General features: G+C 48.3%; 2 protein-coding genes across 7 annotated transcripts in view; one reads left to right on the forward strand and one right to left on the reverse strand.

Annotated features, from left to right (window-relative positions):
- Nucleotides 1–18447, forward strand: part of LOC120821055 (gamma-aminobutyric acid receptor subunit alpha-5) — a 136237-nt gene that overhangs the window by 106154 nt on the left and 11636 nt on the right. The window contains exons 1-6 of one of the 3 annotated variants that reach the window (XM_040179433.2): nt 9175–9498; nt 10089–10170; nt 10876–11042; nt 12573–12640; nt 13507–13727; nt 17127–17209. In XM_040179433.2, the coding sequence (XP_040035367.1) occupies nt 9474–9498; nt 10089–10170; nt 10876–11042; nt 12573–12640; nt 13507–13727; nt 17127–17209 (646 nt within the window). In that variant the 5' untranslated portion in view covers nt 9175–9473. Of the gene's footprint in view, nt 1–9174; nt 9499–9784; nt 9914–10088; nt 10171–10875; nt 11043–12572; nt 12641–13506; nt 13728–17126; nt 17210–18447 lie in introns of those variants that run through there. The other 2 variants (XM_040179450.2, XM_078099023.1) reach the window with 2 other exon arrangements.
- Nucleotides 1–18447, reverse strand: part of LOC120821031 (gamma-aminobutyric acid receptor subunit beta-3) — a 44513-nt gene that overhangs the window by 20131 nt on the left and 5935 nt on the right. For 2 of the 4 annotated variants that reach the window (XM_040179387.2, XM_040179378.2), the window contains exons 2-4: nt 7460–7507; nt 5741–5832; nt 5495–5562 (exon numbers count right to left, since the gene is read on the reverse strand). In XM_040179387.2, the coding sequence (XP_040035321.1) occupies nt 5495–5562; nt 5741–5832; nt 7460–7507 (208 nt within the window). Of the gene's footprint in view, nt 1–5494; nt 5563–5740; nt 5833–5976; nt 6486–7459; nt 7508–18447 lie in introns of those variants that run through there. The other 2 variants (XM_040179404.2, XM_040179396.2) reach the window with 1 other exon arrangement.

Below are 18447 nucleotides of genomic sequence, written 5' to 3' on the forward strand. Positions count from 1 at the left end.
CATAATGCTTTCGCTTCTCCCTCAACTCGTTTTCGCCAAAAGGTTTGATTGACGGATGGTTAAGCCAGTCAGTCTTCTCAGGTGGTTCCGTTCGACAAATCATCTGGAAGGTCAGCTTATAGTTCGCCCTTTACCTGAAACAAGAAGGCTTCTCGCAAAGTGACAGCGTCGGCTTTATTGCACGAACCTCTGGCAATCATCATCCCGATGTCTCTGGAGACATGGCTGCAATGAAAGATACGCGGGTCGCCCCTGGCAGGGGGAATGAATTGTTGGAGTCGACCATTCCTCTGTTCCTTTAAGTGACAAGAATAAATCCTTGTCAATTTCCACGATTCTATGACATGAAGGGCAATAAGCGCCATCCGTCACGCTCTCATTCAGGGGGTCAATGTGGATGGATTGCAGAATGTCAAAGCCACTGAACTTTACCCCCCCCGACCATCCTTACAAATGACTAATGCCCCTTTCACGCCACCTCGCGATGACCCTTATCACATCACTCACACCCTCTTAGAGCGCTATCACACTCTCGGTGTGAGTTTCTGTCCTCCCCTCCAGAGCGCCAGCTCTGCGGCACCTACCCCGCGACTCAGAGAGGGAGGGGGGGGGACTTCAGGTTTTTTATGAACTGGAAGGGTGGATTATGAATTATTGACAACCTCTTCCCACCACAGGCAAATGCCCACAGCTGTACCGCGGCCGCGGGGTTATTAGCATATGTTTTGCAGCCCCGACAATGAGACTGACCAGCGGAAATGATTTCCGCCGAGTCTCAATTATTCAATTAGCTCGACTGGATAATCGCTCTCATTCAGGGTGTGTGAGAATTCAGATAAGCAGGGTTTTGGCTGCGAACTGACCCATATTCAATATAATCTGTCCTCCCCGCTCTACGGCGCCCAACGTGCCGGCTGCTACGTCGCGATACCGCTGGTGTCTAGGAAACGTCCCGCTAACGTTGTTCGCCACGTGGCACGTGCTCTCCGTCGTCGGCTGTGGTGCGACGGGAAGCGGCTCCGACAAAAGTTGCTGACGAACTCGAAAGAGAAATCTCTCCCCGGGTTGGACTTTGCATTTCGGTTATACATGTAATCACGGCGTACTCTGCGTGAACCCACCTTCATCTAAAGCGATTTGAGTCACTTCAGTGTAATTTGGGAACCCTCCCTGGGGACGGCCCCGAGGCGGCGTATCACCGCAGTGCGGGGGAGGGGATCCCTCGCCGACTTCCTGGTCGTTGTGCCTTGTTCCTTCCTTCTGCTGTTATGGAACGGTAAAAATAGCTCCTTCCCTTATCGAGCTGGGCTTTTTGTCTCCCAAATGACAGTTTAGGCCTTCAATAAACAATTGAAGGCCTAAAGGGATCATTTTCTCACTGTCTATTATTTTATGACAAAGTGCCTCATAAGAGGGGGGGAACGGCAGGAGGCAAAACATTAGAAAAAACATTTGTCTCTGATATGAGCTGAGCCAATGTGACGTTTTGCATTCCGTTTTTACTTTTAGTTTAATTTCTTCGGATTTAAGGTCCCCCCAAAAAATTCCCAAAAGTCATGTGCTTAAATATCAGATGCCGTTACTGAAGTCGCCCCTCAATGGGTAGAACTCGGCCCAGAGGTCTTTTGTTTAGGAAAAACAAAAAAAATGACATATCATCGGAAAAAAGGAAAAATGATTAGTAGATTTAAGAGAGCTCGTCAAAGTCACAAACACTTCTAAAACTATTAAACTGTGCAAACAGCTAGAAGACTTGATTCCTCCAGACCTTTTAGTCTCGGGACTGGTTAGAATGAACTGTTGCATTTTGCATTATAGTGTCAGAATCCCCCCGAGCGAGACACGCCGCCCATTAAAGGTGTGCGTGGCTCATAGCTCGGTGTGAGGGGGGGGGGGCGCTAGATCGCCCGCTGCTCTCGGCAACCAAGAAGTGCCCCTTCTAAACCATCACTTCCCCCTGCAGCGCGCGCGCTCTCCCGAGGCCAATTACATTCCATCAGGCATGCAGCCCGGATGCCGGATGAAAGACAAGGTGGTGTGTTAAGCCACAGTCAAAAAATATATGTGCTTTTGCACGGCTGGGAGACCTATATACAATAATTAGTGTGACATAGGTTGTACACAGGCGGCACGTGATTCCAAGGTGCAGGCGCTGTGTGGACAGCTCGCCGACTGCCAGTCTACCTCATGGGCTCGTTTTCTTACTGCTGCACTGGGAAATAAACAGTCAGCAGGAACATTTGGAGAAAGAGAGAAGGAGAGAGAGAGAGACAGAGATCTCTTCACCTCCCCATAATGACAGGATTTGTTATTTCTTCTTTTTGACACCCACACTCGGCCGTGGGTGTATGGATGACTAGCTCTTTCAGCCTGTTACTGCCAACTGCATTTAACAGCGACCAGCTCTGACCATACACCCCTCCCCCGCCCCCCTCCCCTCCCCTACACCCACCCACCGAAACAGTGGTGACTTCTCGTGAGGTGTGGATAACGGGCTGGGATTAAAAAAAGGCCGTGGAATAAAGAATCGCGTTGGCCCGTCGTGCTAATGAATAACACACACCTACACACGGTGCCCTCGTTCTGCACTCTAACTTTCCCGATAGGAGTGTTTCAAAGCCTTTTAAATGCAGGCTGCTAATTCGGCCGATGGTCTCGATTCCACCTCCAGAGCTCACATCAAACCAATTGTCCGACACCAAAAGACAGAACTCTCCTCACTGCACTAACGAGCGAGACGTCTTTCAAAGCGATGCGTCGGGCTGAATCTGTCCCGCCCGCGCTCTGATGTTGTCCTGTGGTCTCTTTGGTGTGGGGGGGGGGGGCCTCAGCACGCCGCGAACGAACCTCCGAGGTGATTAGTGTGCTTTTCCTCAGACGCTCCGGCATCTGCTGGTGGCCGATCCGGGTCGACCAGCCCCGCCAGGTGAGTTCGTCGGGGCCGAGCCAGATGCCGAACCGAAGACTCAGCGCCTCCCCTCTCTGCCCCCCGAGCCCCTTGCTCTCTCTGCTCTTTCCTGTTTCGCTCGCACTCTCAATAAAAGGTTTGGATTTTACAGCCCTGCGCTCCCCCTTTTTACGTCCCGGGTCTGTTGATTTGTTTTAGCTCCAGTTAAATTCCGAGGGCTGCAAAGACCATCTGAAGACTCTTGCGTGGTTTGAGGAAACAAACTACCATAAAACCCCACATGAAATAAAACCAGAGTGGAGGTTTGAACAGTATAGAGGTCAGGTGTGAGGCACTAATCAACAATATTAAGATAAAGGGGCTGTACATTGTTAGGGGTTGAGTAATATTTCCTGTTTTAAAAAGAATAGCTTACCCGTACACAACTGTTAACAATCACTTAAGGAGCGTATAACATAAAGAGTGTAGGATGTCATATGTTTTAAAACCTATACTTTATTATAGAGAAGTCCGTGGATGTAATACATTGACATCTGTGTACAGTTGCTGGGGATGAAAGTTGGCTGTGGGGTTGCATTGTGGGAAATATATGTGCCAGGTTTTGACCAGGCAGGAGAAACGAATGAAACAGGTGCTCGGTCTCTGACCCGCGGAGACCGAGCACCTGTTTGGATGTTTGATTCCAACCATCACAAGGGTCAGTCGCTCTTCTCCGTGTTCCACGCTCGTGTGCATGAATGCACGCATATATTACCTCATAAACGCCGTTAATGACTCGCATGCATTTTCTACCCCTTCCGCTCAACCCTGATTATCCGATGTCTAAACTTGGGCGTTTGCCTCCGTGACTCTCCTCTGCAATCCGTATCGCTCTACGCGTTTTCCAGCTGGAGGAAAAAAAGCATTCGCCAAATGTCAAACGCTGGTGCGAAAAACAACAAACAGCCGGACCGGTCTTGTATTGGCTTGAACAGCGGATCACAGCCGGGGATTGTTCATCTAACAGGCACAGACGCCCGTGTACACTCCCCCGGTGCACCGCCGGCGATGTGAAACAGATCTAATTAATCCTCTACTAACGTGTGATCTCGGCTGTCTGATTCCCGGGCCTCCGTGTGCTCCTCAGAGAATGTTAGAACGTTAGCAACCCGAGCTGGCGGCTCGCTGAGCTCATGGAAGATTGATAAAAGCTCGGTTATAAGCAATAAAGTTGATGGTGAAATACGAAATACCAAAGAACAGCGAGCTCTCGTTTCAAAGCCCCGAGCACTGGAGAGAGGCTGAAAAGTCAAAGCTACAAGTCTCTGGGTGAACACCAGCCCACACACACAGACACACACACACCTCCCACCAGATGAATTGTGATGCGCTCCAGTAGGGCTGGGCGGTATACCGGTTTAACACTTCCGTACGGTATGAATCGTTCATACCGGTGTTACGCCATAACAACGACGTTGCTCTTTGGCGGGGGGCGGAATTTCTTTTTACACGTTATCGAGGATCGCCCAGCGGTCGATTATAAAAATCACCCCGCCGAACTGCATGCTGGGTACGGCTCATAACAAGTAACAAGAAAAGGGAGATCCATGAGGAGCAACGAGAGACCAGAGATGCACCAACACAACTTGTGAGAGAGGAGATATGTCTCTTTGTAAGGTTTTTAGTTTTGGAAAATCTCACGTAAGTTACGTTAGATCAGAAAACGTTTTTTTGCAAAGTCTGTCGAACCTCTTTGGCAACACTAGCAGCTACAAAGCTAACACGCTAACGAGCTAACTCGCCGGCCAGTTACGAGCAAGTTGGCCAAGGGCGAACAGCTGTTCGGGTAGCCGGCAGGGTCAATGAATTAAGGTGTTTACTTGAAAAAGCTATACCATCATATACCGGGACACCGAGTTGATCTGGACGCGGCAACGGCACTGCTGTGAAGGCATATGGTCCATATGTCGGCGCGGTAACGAGCTACGCAGGCAATCAAACACAAACACAAGGTCAACGTGGGGGCATGAGCGTGTCCCGGCTTGTAAATGACCGAGTATCCAATCAGACGGCCTTGAGGTAGCAGTCTGCTCGGTGGGGCCCTGGGGTCCACACTTCTGAACCAATGTGGCTCCAGAGGCTAACGAGCTTTCCTCTTACTGCGATAGAAAAAGAACAACTGAGAGCGAGGAGGCCATGTTGTCCTCGCGCCGTGTCCCGCGTGTGCTTTCCATGTGGACCGCCTGGCTCTGATCTACCCGCTCGGACCGAGCCGCCGCCTGAGGATCCAAAGCTGTATTGTGTTATTTGCTATTTTGTCTCTCGGACGCCCGGGCAGAGCGTGCAAGGCAACACCGCCGGCAGTGTGCGAGATAAAGATGTTTTATTGCTTACAGGAAACCCAGCCCATCCATCTCGGCTTCACATAATGGCCTGCGAGGGGAGGAAACGGGATTCACATCAGCACTTCCCTACAACAGATAGGCCGCCTGTAGGAAAGCACGTTGTGTGAGTGCCAATGTAGGACCACACACACGCATGTGTGTGTGTGTGTGTTATGCTGAGTAAACCCATGAAAAACAGTGTTTAGTGTGCAGCTTCACTCACCATGTTGACTTCTGACACCATGTCTATGCTGGCCACGTCTATACTCATCCCGACTGCAACAGGGGCCCCTGGAAGATTTAAACATAAATATATATATATATATATATATATATATATATATATATATATATATATATATATAAATAAATAGGGGCATACGCCTCTGCACCTGACCACAACACTGTAAGTGGCGCCAAATATGAAGCTGCCTAAAAGGGGCCATTGGACAGCATCCACTGCACATACCTCCAAAGTCCGGCCTTAGTCGGATGTCGTACCCCTTCAGGAGTTTGTCCACCGTCTCCTTCACGAAAGACATGTTGCCCGGTTCGTTGACGCTGGAAACACAACAGACATAAGAGGGGGAGGGGGTAGTGGGGGGTTGGCGTGAAGGGGGTACATCACCTTGACTCCCGTGTCAATCAGCTCCCCCGGCCGTGCAATAACCTTGACTTTAACAGAAAAAAGAGCAAAGCGCTCACCTCTTCGCGCAGCACACAATCGAGCCGACAACCAGCGCGGACAAGACGCGGAATTGACGGACCCTGTGCAGAGCAAACATCACCCCTTTTCTGTTTGATTGTTTTGGGGGTTTGTTCTCCCCCCGCCCCTCGCCCCCTTTATCCCTCCCTTTCTCCCTCTCTTTCTTCCCCGTTGTTTACAACAGCAGCAACGGCAGAGACGGCTCCCGGCGCGCTCCAAAATCAGAGTAAATCCATCGATTGCACCGAGAGGAGAAAGTCGACTGAGGAGAGAGAAACAAGGGGGGGGCGGGGAGGGGGGTAGGAGGGTGGGGGGCTAAAAGTCAGCAGCCCGCCGCCGATAGAGTCAGATATGAAACATGGGCAAACATATCGCCTCCGCCGCAATGAAAGGCTCGCTGCGCTTCTTTCTCCGCCGTCTGTGGGCGCGCAGGATGGAGACGCTCCTACACGCGGGAGCTGGAGCGCATATCGATGAGGCTGCTGCTGCTGCTGCTGGTGGCGGAGATGAAGGCACTCGGCTTGTTCAAATGAGAGCAGAAGACCAGCACTTACACTGTAAAAAAGAAAACGGCACCCGCCGATAGCTGCAGAGTATGTACGTCTCTATACCCAAGGGTGGTTCTATTTCCTCTCCTTCCCAATCAGCGCGCCTCTCCTAAAATGACCATTTTATCCGATTAGATTGCACTTGTGCGTGTAGATTGGATAGGATATGGGTGTTAAAAGGGTCAGTCCCCGCTGTTGAATAAAGATACCGTCATTAAATTGTTGGACTCAGACGGATTCATGGAAGGGTTCAAACCAAAGCAGCCAATTCAGATATATCCTAACGTTTAGTCCCTAAGTGGCAGTATTCAAATACACTGAATCCTTCTCATGAGTCTCAAACCCAATTCAAGATAATAACACGTGTTGGGATCATTTACGGTATTTTTGACCATCACACCTCTACATTGGATATTTTTGTTTCATTTAATATGTGAGATTCATTAATTTGGAACACTTTTCATTGTATTTACAGTATTATTATTTGGATAATTTAAACGGTTCCACTTTGCTTTATTGTTTTTTTTAAGCTATACAATGAATAGCAAAAAAAGACTAAAACCAACTATTCTTTCCTTACACATAAATACTACGGAAAATTGCCTTGGACATTTTTTACAGTGCTCCTCACACCATCTGCGCCAATCCACTTTCACTGAGTTTCCTGTAAAAATGGCGGGACAGGAACGATATCAATGAGGGACAGGTGCATTGATCAACCATTGTGATTGATCAGCTTGTTAGTGGCCAGCAGTCTCCGTCCCTTCTCTAAAGTCCAGTGCTCTGCAATAGATGATTTAGTCCGAGGAATATTGAAGTCGCAAAAATATTCTGCGGATAATTAGGACCAAGTGCGTGAGCGCGCGCGCCCTCCGCGGTTGAAGAACCTCATTAATAAATAGCGCGCGTGTGTGTTGTCGGCGACGAGTCCTACCTGGTGTCATAGATGGCGAACAACTTCTTGTTTCCGTCAACAGCATTCCTGGAAGAAACGGATGGTGACATAATTAACAACAGAAGGGCGTTCAGCCAATGGAAACACGTGTCTGATCAGCCGCCTAAAACTAAAAAACATACAAACCTCTATTATGAAGGAATATTTCATTTTCCTATCAAATGACCGGTTCAGGTCATGTGTTCATGGCTGGGTATTTACATTCCGATGTGTATTAACCCTTTAAATGTGTATTCGGCTCCTACCTCTTATGTTGTGTACTTTGTTCTACGTGAGTTATTCAGTTTCTACTAGTAAAGTAGTCGATTTCCTGTGTGAAATAGACCCCCCAACACCCAAACCACTCTTTCCACACACACACACACACACCCTCTGCATCCTCTGCTCCTCGGCACATTAAATAAGTTGGCCCTCGAGGGTTTCTGCTTCAGAGGACTTATTTAAAGCCCCACCCGATCCCATCCTAAACCTAAAACCAGGTAAGGGGTTTGGTACCCTCTCTCCATCCCTCCCTCTGCCCACCTCCGTGCCACCGACCACGAGCTGTCCGTGGTGCTGAAGTCCTTAGCTCCAAAAGGGATCATGAAAAGTGGCGGTGCGGGGGTATGTATCAGAAAACCAATGATCCGTCTATGAAACATGGAACTCGGCTTCCCTCTTATGGCAACCGACAGGAAGATAATAACAGCTTTACTCGAAACTGTTGCGCTGACGGGACCTCTAGCGTATGTTAATTCATGATTAAATAATACAACTAAGACATGTACGTGACCTTTTCTTCTCACTTTGGTGAGAAGGAGTTATTTCACTCCATCCCTTTCCCCTGCTGCTCTGCTTCTCTGCCGCAGGGGGATACTTGCGCGGTTGCCAGGTTAGTATGAAATAATTAGCGGAAACCGAAATAAGAGAATTCCAGGTGGAAATAGTTAACATTGGGCTGGTGTAACGGTAAATGGTGAATCTGGGAATATTGGGTTTAAAGAAAAAAAAAAGTCTAAATAGTTAACTAAAATAGACACATCTTGAAATAGTTGTGTGTCCGGTAAAATGAAGGATAAACAGCGGGATATTTATCCGATAAATGGTTGAATTTAAAAAAAGCTTATATTGAACGGTTACGGTTTTAATGTAACTAAACCATTTATAAGTTCTTCAACTATATCTTACCTCGTTCATAAATTATTGAAATGTCTCGCTTTAAGAAAGGCACGTTTACAAACCGACCCAACAATGAGTGAACTAGTTCATTATATCTTTGTATAATTGAGGGTGTTATAACATCCCGTTTTTAACAAAAACTTCGGGTGAACACATTTGGAACCGGCGGAAAGCATTGTTCGGTTAATCGGACAAAAAAAGTTTAGGAAGGAGCTGATATATTTTGTATAATTGTAATAATTGCCGCTCCGATCGACACATCCGCTTCTCTTCCCAAAATGAACATCGGACTCGACCACATTCCCGCACAGTGCCCCCCCCCCCCCCCCCCCCCTCTGATCCGACAATCAGCCGCTGTTGCAGCAATTGACTGTGTCGCGAAGGGCAGTGGGCGGTGTAAGCGAACCGAGCGACGCGGGGGGGGGCAGGGGGGGCAGGGGGGTCGACTCCAGCCTCTGGCGGCGATGCAGGAGACGCGGTGCAGCAGGCGCTAGAGGAGAGGTGGGGGGGGGGGGGGGGGGGGGGGCAGCGGAGGAGCCTATAGGAGGAGCAGACCAGACACACTACTACAACAAACGCCCAGATGGGGAACCGTTGAGAGGGAGTGAGAGACACACAGCGAGAGAGAGAGAGCAGAAGCAGCCCTAAGAGGAGAAGCCAAGGAGCAGAGGAAAGAGGGAGGGGGGGGGGACCGCCGTCAAGCCGGGGATTAGGGGATTGGACCCGCGGCCACTCAGTTTAAACGCCGCCGACGGACACCCCTTCATTCTCCAGTTGTTGTTTGAGAGGGGGTGGAGGGGGACCGGGGGACGAGGAGGCACAAAAAGAAGAAAATATGCTGGTGATGGATCTGCATTCAGGTACCCCCCCTCTTTTGTCTTTTTTTCTTCTTCTTCTAATTCGACACAGCATGGCGAATAGGAATATAAATTAGATTGATGTTTTTGGTGGTGGTGGTGGTGGTGAGCGTGGAAAGGGGTGGCGGTGGAGTAGAGGATGGGGGGGGGGGCGGTTTAGGTGACCAGCATGAATTGCAATGGGCTGGATTCAAACGCAGTTGGAGCTCACACGACGGGGATCGCGCCGCAGGACAGAATACCCCTATTTAGTTGTATGTATTGTGTGATATGACGTCTGTCTGGGGGCGGGGGTTGGCGGGCGACGTTTTGGATGTTGAAGAGCCACAGCCTCATTGAGCAGAGATTGTCCCGCCGCTTGATTTGGTGATTTCTCTTAACGGTCCGCCTCCGCGTGTGTGCAGCGGACTTTCTTTGTGTGAGTTGTGGCACCTTTTTGAGATTGTGAGACCTTTTGAGTTTACCAAAACGTAGCTGATATTTCTGTTGCGTCTAAGGAGAATGTGCTGCTTTTCTGATGCTATTTTGTTCTTTTTTTCTGTCTGTGTTTCTGTGTGTGTGTGTGTGTGTGTGTGTTTGTGGATGTGTTGCAGCTCTGAACAACAAAGTGAGCCGAATTTCAGTCATGGCGAGGCTCGTCCTTTCCCTCCTGCTCCTGTGCGGATGCCGAAATAGGTAAACCTACAAATGGGAGCAGCCAAAAAGTGCAAATGCTATTTATCCCTAGAAGAAGCTCCTGAGACAATAGAACTTTGTTGCGGTTATTTTAAAAGCTAAATATCGTCAAGTAGCCGTGTGACGGAGTATGTTCAATCATCAGTTACATTTCCTGTGTAGTTCTCTAATTTATCCTGCTAGCAATTTTTTATACATGTATTTCCTGCCAGCTCTTCCCTCCTCTCCCGATCGCCTTATCTGCACTCTGACACGTCGCCGCTTAAGTGGCCGTCCTGCACTCAAGAAAAGCGAAAAGGATCTTTGGGCCGATGCTGTCAGTAAATCACTGGGATTGTCCACTCCCATAGATCAATGGATCTTAGTTCACATGTTCCAATCCAGCTTGTAACCCGTCTCGGTGCACGGACACAATGTTCTTTGTAATTTCCCTCATTTCTCTCATCCCACAGACATAACGCTTCTTGCCATATTTAGGGGCTGGGGGGACTCGTTTGTCTGTATTTGGATCACATGTCAAAGCCTTAATGATCTGCTCTGGTAGTTGCAAGCAGTACTTATATTCAATAATTCATCCTGTCCGTAATGCGGCAAGCTAATTACTCCTAAAAACGGTGTCTTGTTCGACGTCTTGTGACCAACGGCGGGAGGTTCCTTCTCTTCAAAACCTTTTTTTTACTCTTGCCCCCTTGTTTCCTCTCCTAGTCGCTGCCTGTCCTCCACGGCGGCCCAGAAGGAGGGAGCGGTCCAGAAGGAGGCGGCGGCCCAGAAGGAGGCGGCGGCCCAGAAGGACGACAACAGCACAGTGTTCACCAGGATCCTGGACGGGCTCCTGGACGGCTACGACAACCGGCTCCGGCCAGGACTCGGAGGTTCGCCGCAGGTCCCCGTCTGTTCGTTTAGGAGCCTTTCATTCTGAAAGCGCCGCTGTGGTCTCACAGCTCGATAGCGCAGTGTCGCAGTCGAAAACCTCGCAGCGTGCCAACTTAACCCCGCAGACCCGAAGTCGACGAGTAGAGGGGCCCCGGACCCGAGATACCAGGGCAGAAACTGTGAGAGCAGATGCGTAATCTTTGCACCCGTGTCAGCTCAGGTGAACGCAAATGCGTGCTCTCAGATGCGGCGTGTTTTCCTTCCCCCCCCGTGGGTCCGGGGATCATGAGTATGCGCAGGATTTTTTCTTGTACTCAACGCGGCCAGAATTCAGCGCGGTGAGGTGTGTTTTATTCACGCTCTCTGCCCCGGCAACAGGAGATAACCTTGAGAGCTGACGAATCGCCATTCAAAGATGGAGAGTTCTTTTTTTTTTTTCTTCTAATGGGCCACTGAAATAAAAGCTTTTTTTCATTTTCGCTGTCCGTACCCCAGCGTTAGATAGCGTTTTTTTCTTGTCACGTCATTGGTCCTAATTTCCATTTGTTCCCCCTGTACATACCGTCCCCATAATTCATTACTCCCTGTTGGAAGAAACAAGGCTCTTTCATGCCTAAACGCTTTTGCCGTGATGTGTCATGGCAAACGTCTGCTCTCACATCCTGGTAACGGTTGCTACCCTTGACAAGAGGGCCTATAAATACATTCCTGGGGGGAAAAAAAGAATTCAGGCCTTCGTTCTGCATTCAACAAGCTGCTCCCTCAACAGCACAGCAAATCCCCACTCGGCAAAACCAAATCTGTATTCATAGTGGAGATTGAGTTGGCTTTGTTGGTGCAAAGGAAATAATATGACACCTTTTATGTCTCCAGAACAAATGCATGTCGCGAGAACATCACAGAAACGTGTGGATTCATATGAATACTGACACTGGGTGTATTCTTTAATCAACTGATTGGAAATCAGCTTTCAGCTTTATATCAAATTCATATATTTAGTTTTGAACCGTTGCATGCCCCTTCAGCTATAAGCAGCTGGTTTGCCTTCAGAAGGTTAAAGCCTCTAAAGCTGAAACTGTTTTTAGTGTCAATTAGTGGATTGAGAGAAAATGAACTGTTAATTATTTTTGAATAGTTTAGCTCATTTGTTAAGAAAAAATATTTTTTTCCAGGTTCCAGTTTCTGTCATTTAAAATGTGTTTTTTTGCTTTTTTTTATATCATAGTAAATTGAATATATTTATATATATATATCGGTCAGACTGAATACTTTTATTCAGTATGTTTTTATTTTTATTCTTTCTAAAGAATAAGCAATAGATATTTCAAAGTAATCATTGGATGAATCCACGATGAAGTTCTGTGGCTGTTATGACCCAGACAGCGCGGTCGGGGAAGAGCGACCAGGGGAAGGTGTCCAGGGATTATCAGGCCTAAATTGCTCCAAATAAAAATCAATAAAATTAATCTTTTCACTGTAAATGACTTCACCACAGCTTCAGACTTTGGTCACCTGGGCTCTCTCCACAGAGAACGTGACGGAGATCAAGACGGATATTTTTGTCACCAGCTTCGGCCCGGTGTCCGACACGGAGATGGTGAGTTCATCCTCCGCCAACACCGTAGATACAAAGAGAGAGACCGGCGTAGCACACACACGTCTCTGCAGCCCACCCAAGACACAGGCTTATACATTTCCCATACTCAGGCCCTCGTCGTGTCTACAGTTTCTTGTAAATGAGGCTGAATGAATGTGGATGAATTATAGATTTCAGGTTTAATGCGGTGTGGCCGGCCCATTCCAGCTTGTTCCAAATGACTCTTCCCTTTATCATCCATTCCCTTATGAGCTTTGCGGTTCTCCTTGGGTAGCAAAATGCATCAGATCTCCTCTTTCATTAAATCCTCTATTACGCCGTGCGATATCCCTGGCATACACTGACACAGCAGTTGACACCTCCTATAATTGAAGACGGTATTGACAAGCTGCGCAATTGATTAATGAAGTGTGGCAAGAGACCTGAATGCTGGTGGTTAATAGAAGCTTCTCTATCACATGTTAGTTTCCCAGATTGATATCTCGCACACCAGCAGTGAGCCACACAGCAATGTTTCATCGCCCTGTAAATTGTTGGTGGATATATGAAGGCTTAAAGAAGGAGCAGCTGTCACAGACCATGTTTGGCCATTTTATGCAGATTTGCCATAAATGGCAAACAAACTGTGACATGATGCTGCAACAGAAAACAGACACAGTATAACTTTAAATTCCTGTTTGGGTAAATACACACGAGACAAAAACAATGCCGGGAAAGTTGAGAGTGGAATTGACGCAGTGAGCGCTCCAATCAGAGGAAGATGTTTTTCCCTTCAGCCATTTTGGGAGGAAATGATCCGAGGGCAGTTTGCTGTCGCTCCTTTACCAGCAAAACTCTCCTGGGACCTCTCTTTTCTTTCCTCCCAGGAATACACCATCGACGTCTTCTTCCGCCAGAGCTGGAAGGACGAGCGTCTGTGCTTCAAAGGGCCGATGGAGATGCTGCCGCTGAACAACCTGCTGGCGAGCAACATCTGGACCCCCGATACCTTCTTCCTCAACGGCAAGAAGTCGATCGCCCACAACATGACCACGCCCAACAAGCTGCTGAGGCTGCAGGAAGACGGCACTTTGCTCTACACTATGAGGTAGGTTCTCCCACACTGGACCGATTTATTCACGTGTCATCCTTTGCCTTGGACAAACCCACAGAATAATGAGCTATGAATAATGTAAAAACCCGGGAGGCGATCAAGGTTGATGACACTTCAAACATGTTGCCAACCATAGAGAGGTACACTTGTCTGCAAAGTGCTGACGCTCAAGATGCGCCTCTAAATTCTTACGGTAATGAAGGACACCTCCCGTTTATGTGTCCTCCGCTTTTATTGGAGGTAAGCGAAGGGAAGAATGTCAAGAGTACATCAAAATGAGAAAATAAAAACAGCTAGCAAGGCCAACTTTACACCCAGTGCAGCCCTGCCCTCAGTATGTGACCCTGGCTGTAGGGAAACAGTGCCACCTAGTGGCTAATCACAGGCATCAGTTATATCACAATAATAGCAAAGCCAGCGCAAATAATATGAGCATTTAAATTATTATATTTCTTGGGATGGATTGAGGTTTTTTTTGGAGGGGAGGTCATGTTAAAATGAATACCAGAGGAAATGGTCTCTTTAAAACAAGTGTTGTAGAAAGAACTGCAGAGGGAGAACATCCATTCAGAAAAGCAACCTCCATTTGAACCATCGTTTTTGGCAGTGAGGAAGTGGTGGATTAGAACAAAAAATTAGATTGAAGAAACAGGACATCGACCAGATGGTGATCAATCAGAATTTTAACTAACGGTATGTAGAACTTAAAAATCTTCAAAATTTGCTTTGCTCAAAAGACGCTTCTCACAAATAGCTGTCCGCCGGGGCTCCCTGTGACCTTTGCACCACAGAATTAGAATAATAATTCTGTGGCTATCCTCAGGAGTCACCGCAGCTGCAGGACTTCAGAGTGGGAGTATCATGGATGAGAGCACTCGATCTGATACCAGTGGCACCCAGCGGGAGAATAATGCTGGATGGATGACAGATTATCCATATGCCAGCAGGCCGACACACATACATATCTAAAGCGGCGCGTACTTAAAGTCGCCGCTTTGTCGCACGCGGCCAAACGCTCACAAAAATGCACACTAGATGCGTGCACGAGTGAGAGAGCTGCTGTGATCTAAAAATGGCATCAGATCCACTGCCACAGTTGAAACGAAGCAGCAGTGGGTCGCTTTTAATCGTCTAATTGTTACAGCACTGTGCTCGTCATTACCAGCGGAGCTTAACCGCAGGCAGCGCGCATTTGGTTTCCTGCAAAAACACACATCGACGCACACGCACACGCTCACACACGGGCCATCTGGGTACTCACAGGTTCCAGCTAACTCAACAACAGCTTGTGTGTTTGTTACCATACGACTAGAACCTGACGTCCTAACGTAGCTGTGCACGTTGTTTACTCTGAGGACTGAGGTGATAAATTAACAATTAAAACAGCCCACCCGCAGTAGGTGGGAGATGCAAGATGCGAGAGTGACAGCCTCACGCGTCGTTGTCATCAGGTACAGTTGAGTCGCCATTCTCCTCAAGGCTCCCGGTGTTTAGGCTGCTCTGCGTTCACGTCGTCCTCTGACAATTTGTATGGATTATAATGCCACGCGTGTTCATGCCCCGGCCCATCTCTCCCGGGGGTATATTGCATAACCCCAGCTCCAACGGGACCCAGCGCATGTGAGGCAAGTTTGGAGATGGTTAAGAAACACAATGTGCTCGATAATGGGAAAAGACAGATGGCGCGGTATCGCGGCTCAGTGCTTAATACGGCTTAAAGCCCCTGAAGTCGAGAGTCAGCCCTCTTCCCGCTCCGTCCTGTCGTCCGAGTTCTCCGCTTTTCCGCACGGTAAGGCGCATTTTGGAACTTCTAGATTTCCCACAGTGGTGCTGTGATGTACTGCTTTTCACTCAGTCCACACCGGCTGAACCGAATCAGGGGACTTATTCTACGCTGCTCTTTTACCCCTGATGATTACATTATACCTACAAAGGAGATACACAGACTTGGCATACACAGAGCGAGTATCTATTGAGGCGTCCCTGTTAATGGGGCATGAGCCGCATGAATAATTGGAACGTGGTGTAATAGCCAACAGCCATGTTCTCGTTTATTTTTCCCAAAGACACAGTTTGCTCTCCTCCAATCGCAGGCCTGTTTCAGGCACGACGCCACAGTTGGATAATCCCGCGTCGATGTGGAAGGACGGAACAGCCCGCTCTGTGGGGACCAGAGGTGGCCTCTTACCCCACTTTGCCACGCTTCATTTACTTTCATGATACGGGTGGGAAACCTCCGGCGGTGGGTACCTACACGTTGGAGGTTTTTGGAGCACACCCCCCCCCCCCCCCCCCCCCAAAAAGCCCGAGCCAGTACGATCTTGCTGCATCTCGGTGAAGCAGAAAACAAAATGCTGATACTGCTTAGGCAGAAGCCTCAGTTCCCCCCCCTGAGAACTAATTTGAGAAATAAAAGTTGAAGTTGCACGTCGCAAACAGCGAACTTACTTTCTGTCTTTCTTTCATGGCCCTTTAATAACATTCCAGCCCACAGTCATCGCCTCTCTTACAATCAGCGCCATGGGCAAAGGGCTCTTTGCGTCCTGTGATTTGGGCCGCTAAACAAGGCTTCTGCCTCACTGTTCTTTACCTAATTCTTTTGATATCAAATGTTTATATTATTTGAACATTTGGAGCCACTCAGACGGCTGGGAGCTACTTTAAAGTAATAAACAGGTGTTTGTGCCCTGGTTTCCCACATCACCTATTCCCTCATCATTAAGTCCTTTTATGTTTGGTGAATCCACATCGTCACGTCTTTGTATGGCTGGTCATCATGATGCAACCAGCCAAAACACACAGGACCTCCACTCAATCTAAGGCAGATGGCGGAAAAACAGAAACAGCAGGAATTATGGGTTTATGCTTGATACGCTTAATCCCGTTACTCAGAACGCTGAGCGAGGTACCATTGCAGAGGCCTAGAATGATATCAACATGTTGTGAAAGACCACATTAGAAATAGATTTGAAAAGCTATTACCTTTGTAGTACCTATCTGGGAATTATTGCCCAAATCTAAACAAAGCAGCAGATCTTAGTTTTTCAAATAGTGCCCATTATGAGACGGAGCTATTTGGAACCTTTATAAACCTGCATGAGAGGCAGTCCAAAGGGTCATTCTGAGGGGTTTCCCCCTGTGCACCGCCGCTGTGAGACCACCAGGTGGTAGTGTTGCCGCTGTAATACTGGTGTTTCTAGTGAGAGAAACACCAGTCACCTCTCTCCACGGCTCCGATGGTTTGCTGGTTTCTATTTAAAAGGCGGCCGGGTTGTGGCCTTCCTCCTAACTGAGAACAAGAGAACTAAACGCCCAGTTAAATAGTCGGAGGGGAGGACTAGAGTGAGACTTTGCCACGTGGTTAATGCGTTTGCTCTGTGTGTTTTGCCTCAGACTGACCATATCAGCCGAGTGCCCGATGCAGCTGGAGGACTTCCCCATGGACGCACACGCCTGCCCTCTCAAGTTTGGCAGCTGTGAGTACAATCGCTGTGTCTCAATGCCTCGTTCTTTCCCACATGCTAATCCCAGCTTTGAGGAGTCCAAACGCAATCATCTTCACAAAAGGTTTAATCTAAATTCAGAGCAATTTAGTAAGAACAATTAGGAATCATTGTGGCTAATTGATAGGATGCTCCCGCGGGGATCCGGTCGACGGGTCTTTACTATCTGCTGGAGACGTCACAGTCTGCCGAGTGCAAATTAATTCAACTAGTTTAATAAGACACGCATATGTATGTTATTTAAGGATCCCCCTCAGCTTCGACCTACTGGAGAGGACTGTGAACATATCTGGATCAAATCACAGTCAGCATGCATGCATCGTTAAGAGATTTCACCCGAGCCGCGTGCTCTTGGGTCAGAGGTCAGCCCTCTGATTTGAGCCACTTTATTTTCTAGGTGTCCTTCGTCCTCCTTCGCAGCTGCTGATAGAAAATCAATGTCAAAGCCGCTGATAGAAGGGAAGATTAGCGCATGATCCCCAGCGGCCGGAAGGGTTCTCCCCTTGTGTCCTATGGAAACCTGTGAGGCCCTGAGGGTATTTAAAGACAGATCTGGCCCAGCCCCGCACCTCGGGAGCCTCCCGCGGCTAAAAGGATGAGGCTCTTATCCCCAGACTCCTGTGCAAGGCCGTCCCCACACACCCACTAAATAAAGAAAGCACATTTGACTGCAATCAGATTACAGAGTAAGGAGCTGCCGGGCCTTCCCCTGCGGCCGACTCAAGCCGTCAGCCAGCTGTGAAGCCCTACAGGTGAAAGGTGTGTGTATAATGGGAATAACCCGTTGAAGGTGGCACCGGGGTTTTACGGGGTTGTGTCCTCCCGGTTAGAAAGAGGATCCGTTCAAGCGCAAAGACTTCTGACAGCCACCTGGCTTTAGCCTTCGTCGTCACACGGCGTTACAGTGAATACACTAAACCCCCCACGCACACTGCAGCAAATGTGCCGGACCTGCACAATCATACTTAATACATAATACATAGTTAATCACACTACAATATATTTTTTCTCCGAATGAAAGAAACGGCTCTTAATCTGTGACAAGACCAATCGGTATTTCGACAGAATCCAGTGTTTACCGTTTTACATCCGCGGGGGATGAAAGGGGAAAGCATCCGGTGTGATGAGAAACGGGCAAAATTAATCCCTCAAGCCAACAAATCTCTCCATCCCCTCTTCGTTTTATTTAGCGCCACAGACAAGGTTGTTGT

This window comes from Gasterosteus aculeatus, chromosome 1 (assembly GCF_964276395.1).
Source record: "Gasterosteus aculeatus chromosome 1, fGasAcu3.hap1.1, whole genome shotgun sequence".
In the NCBI taxonomy this organism is placed as follows: domain Eukaryota; kingdom Metazoa; phylum Chordata; class Actinopteri; order Perciformes; family Gasterosteidae; genus Gasterosteus; species Gasterosteus aculeatus.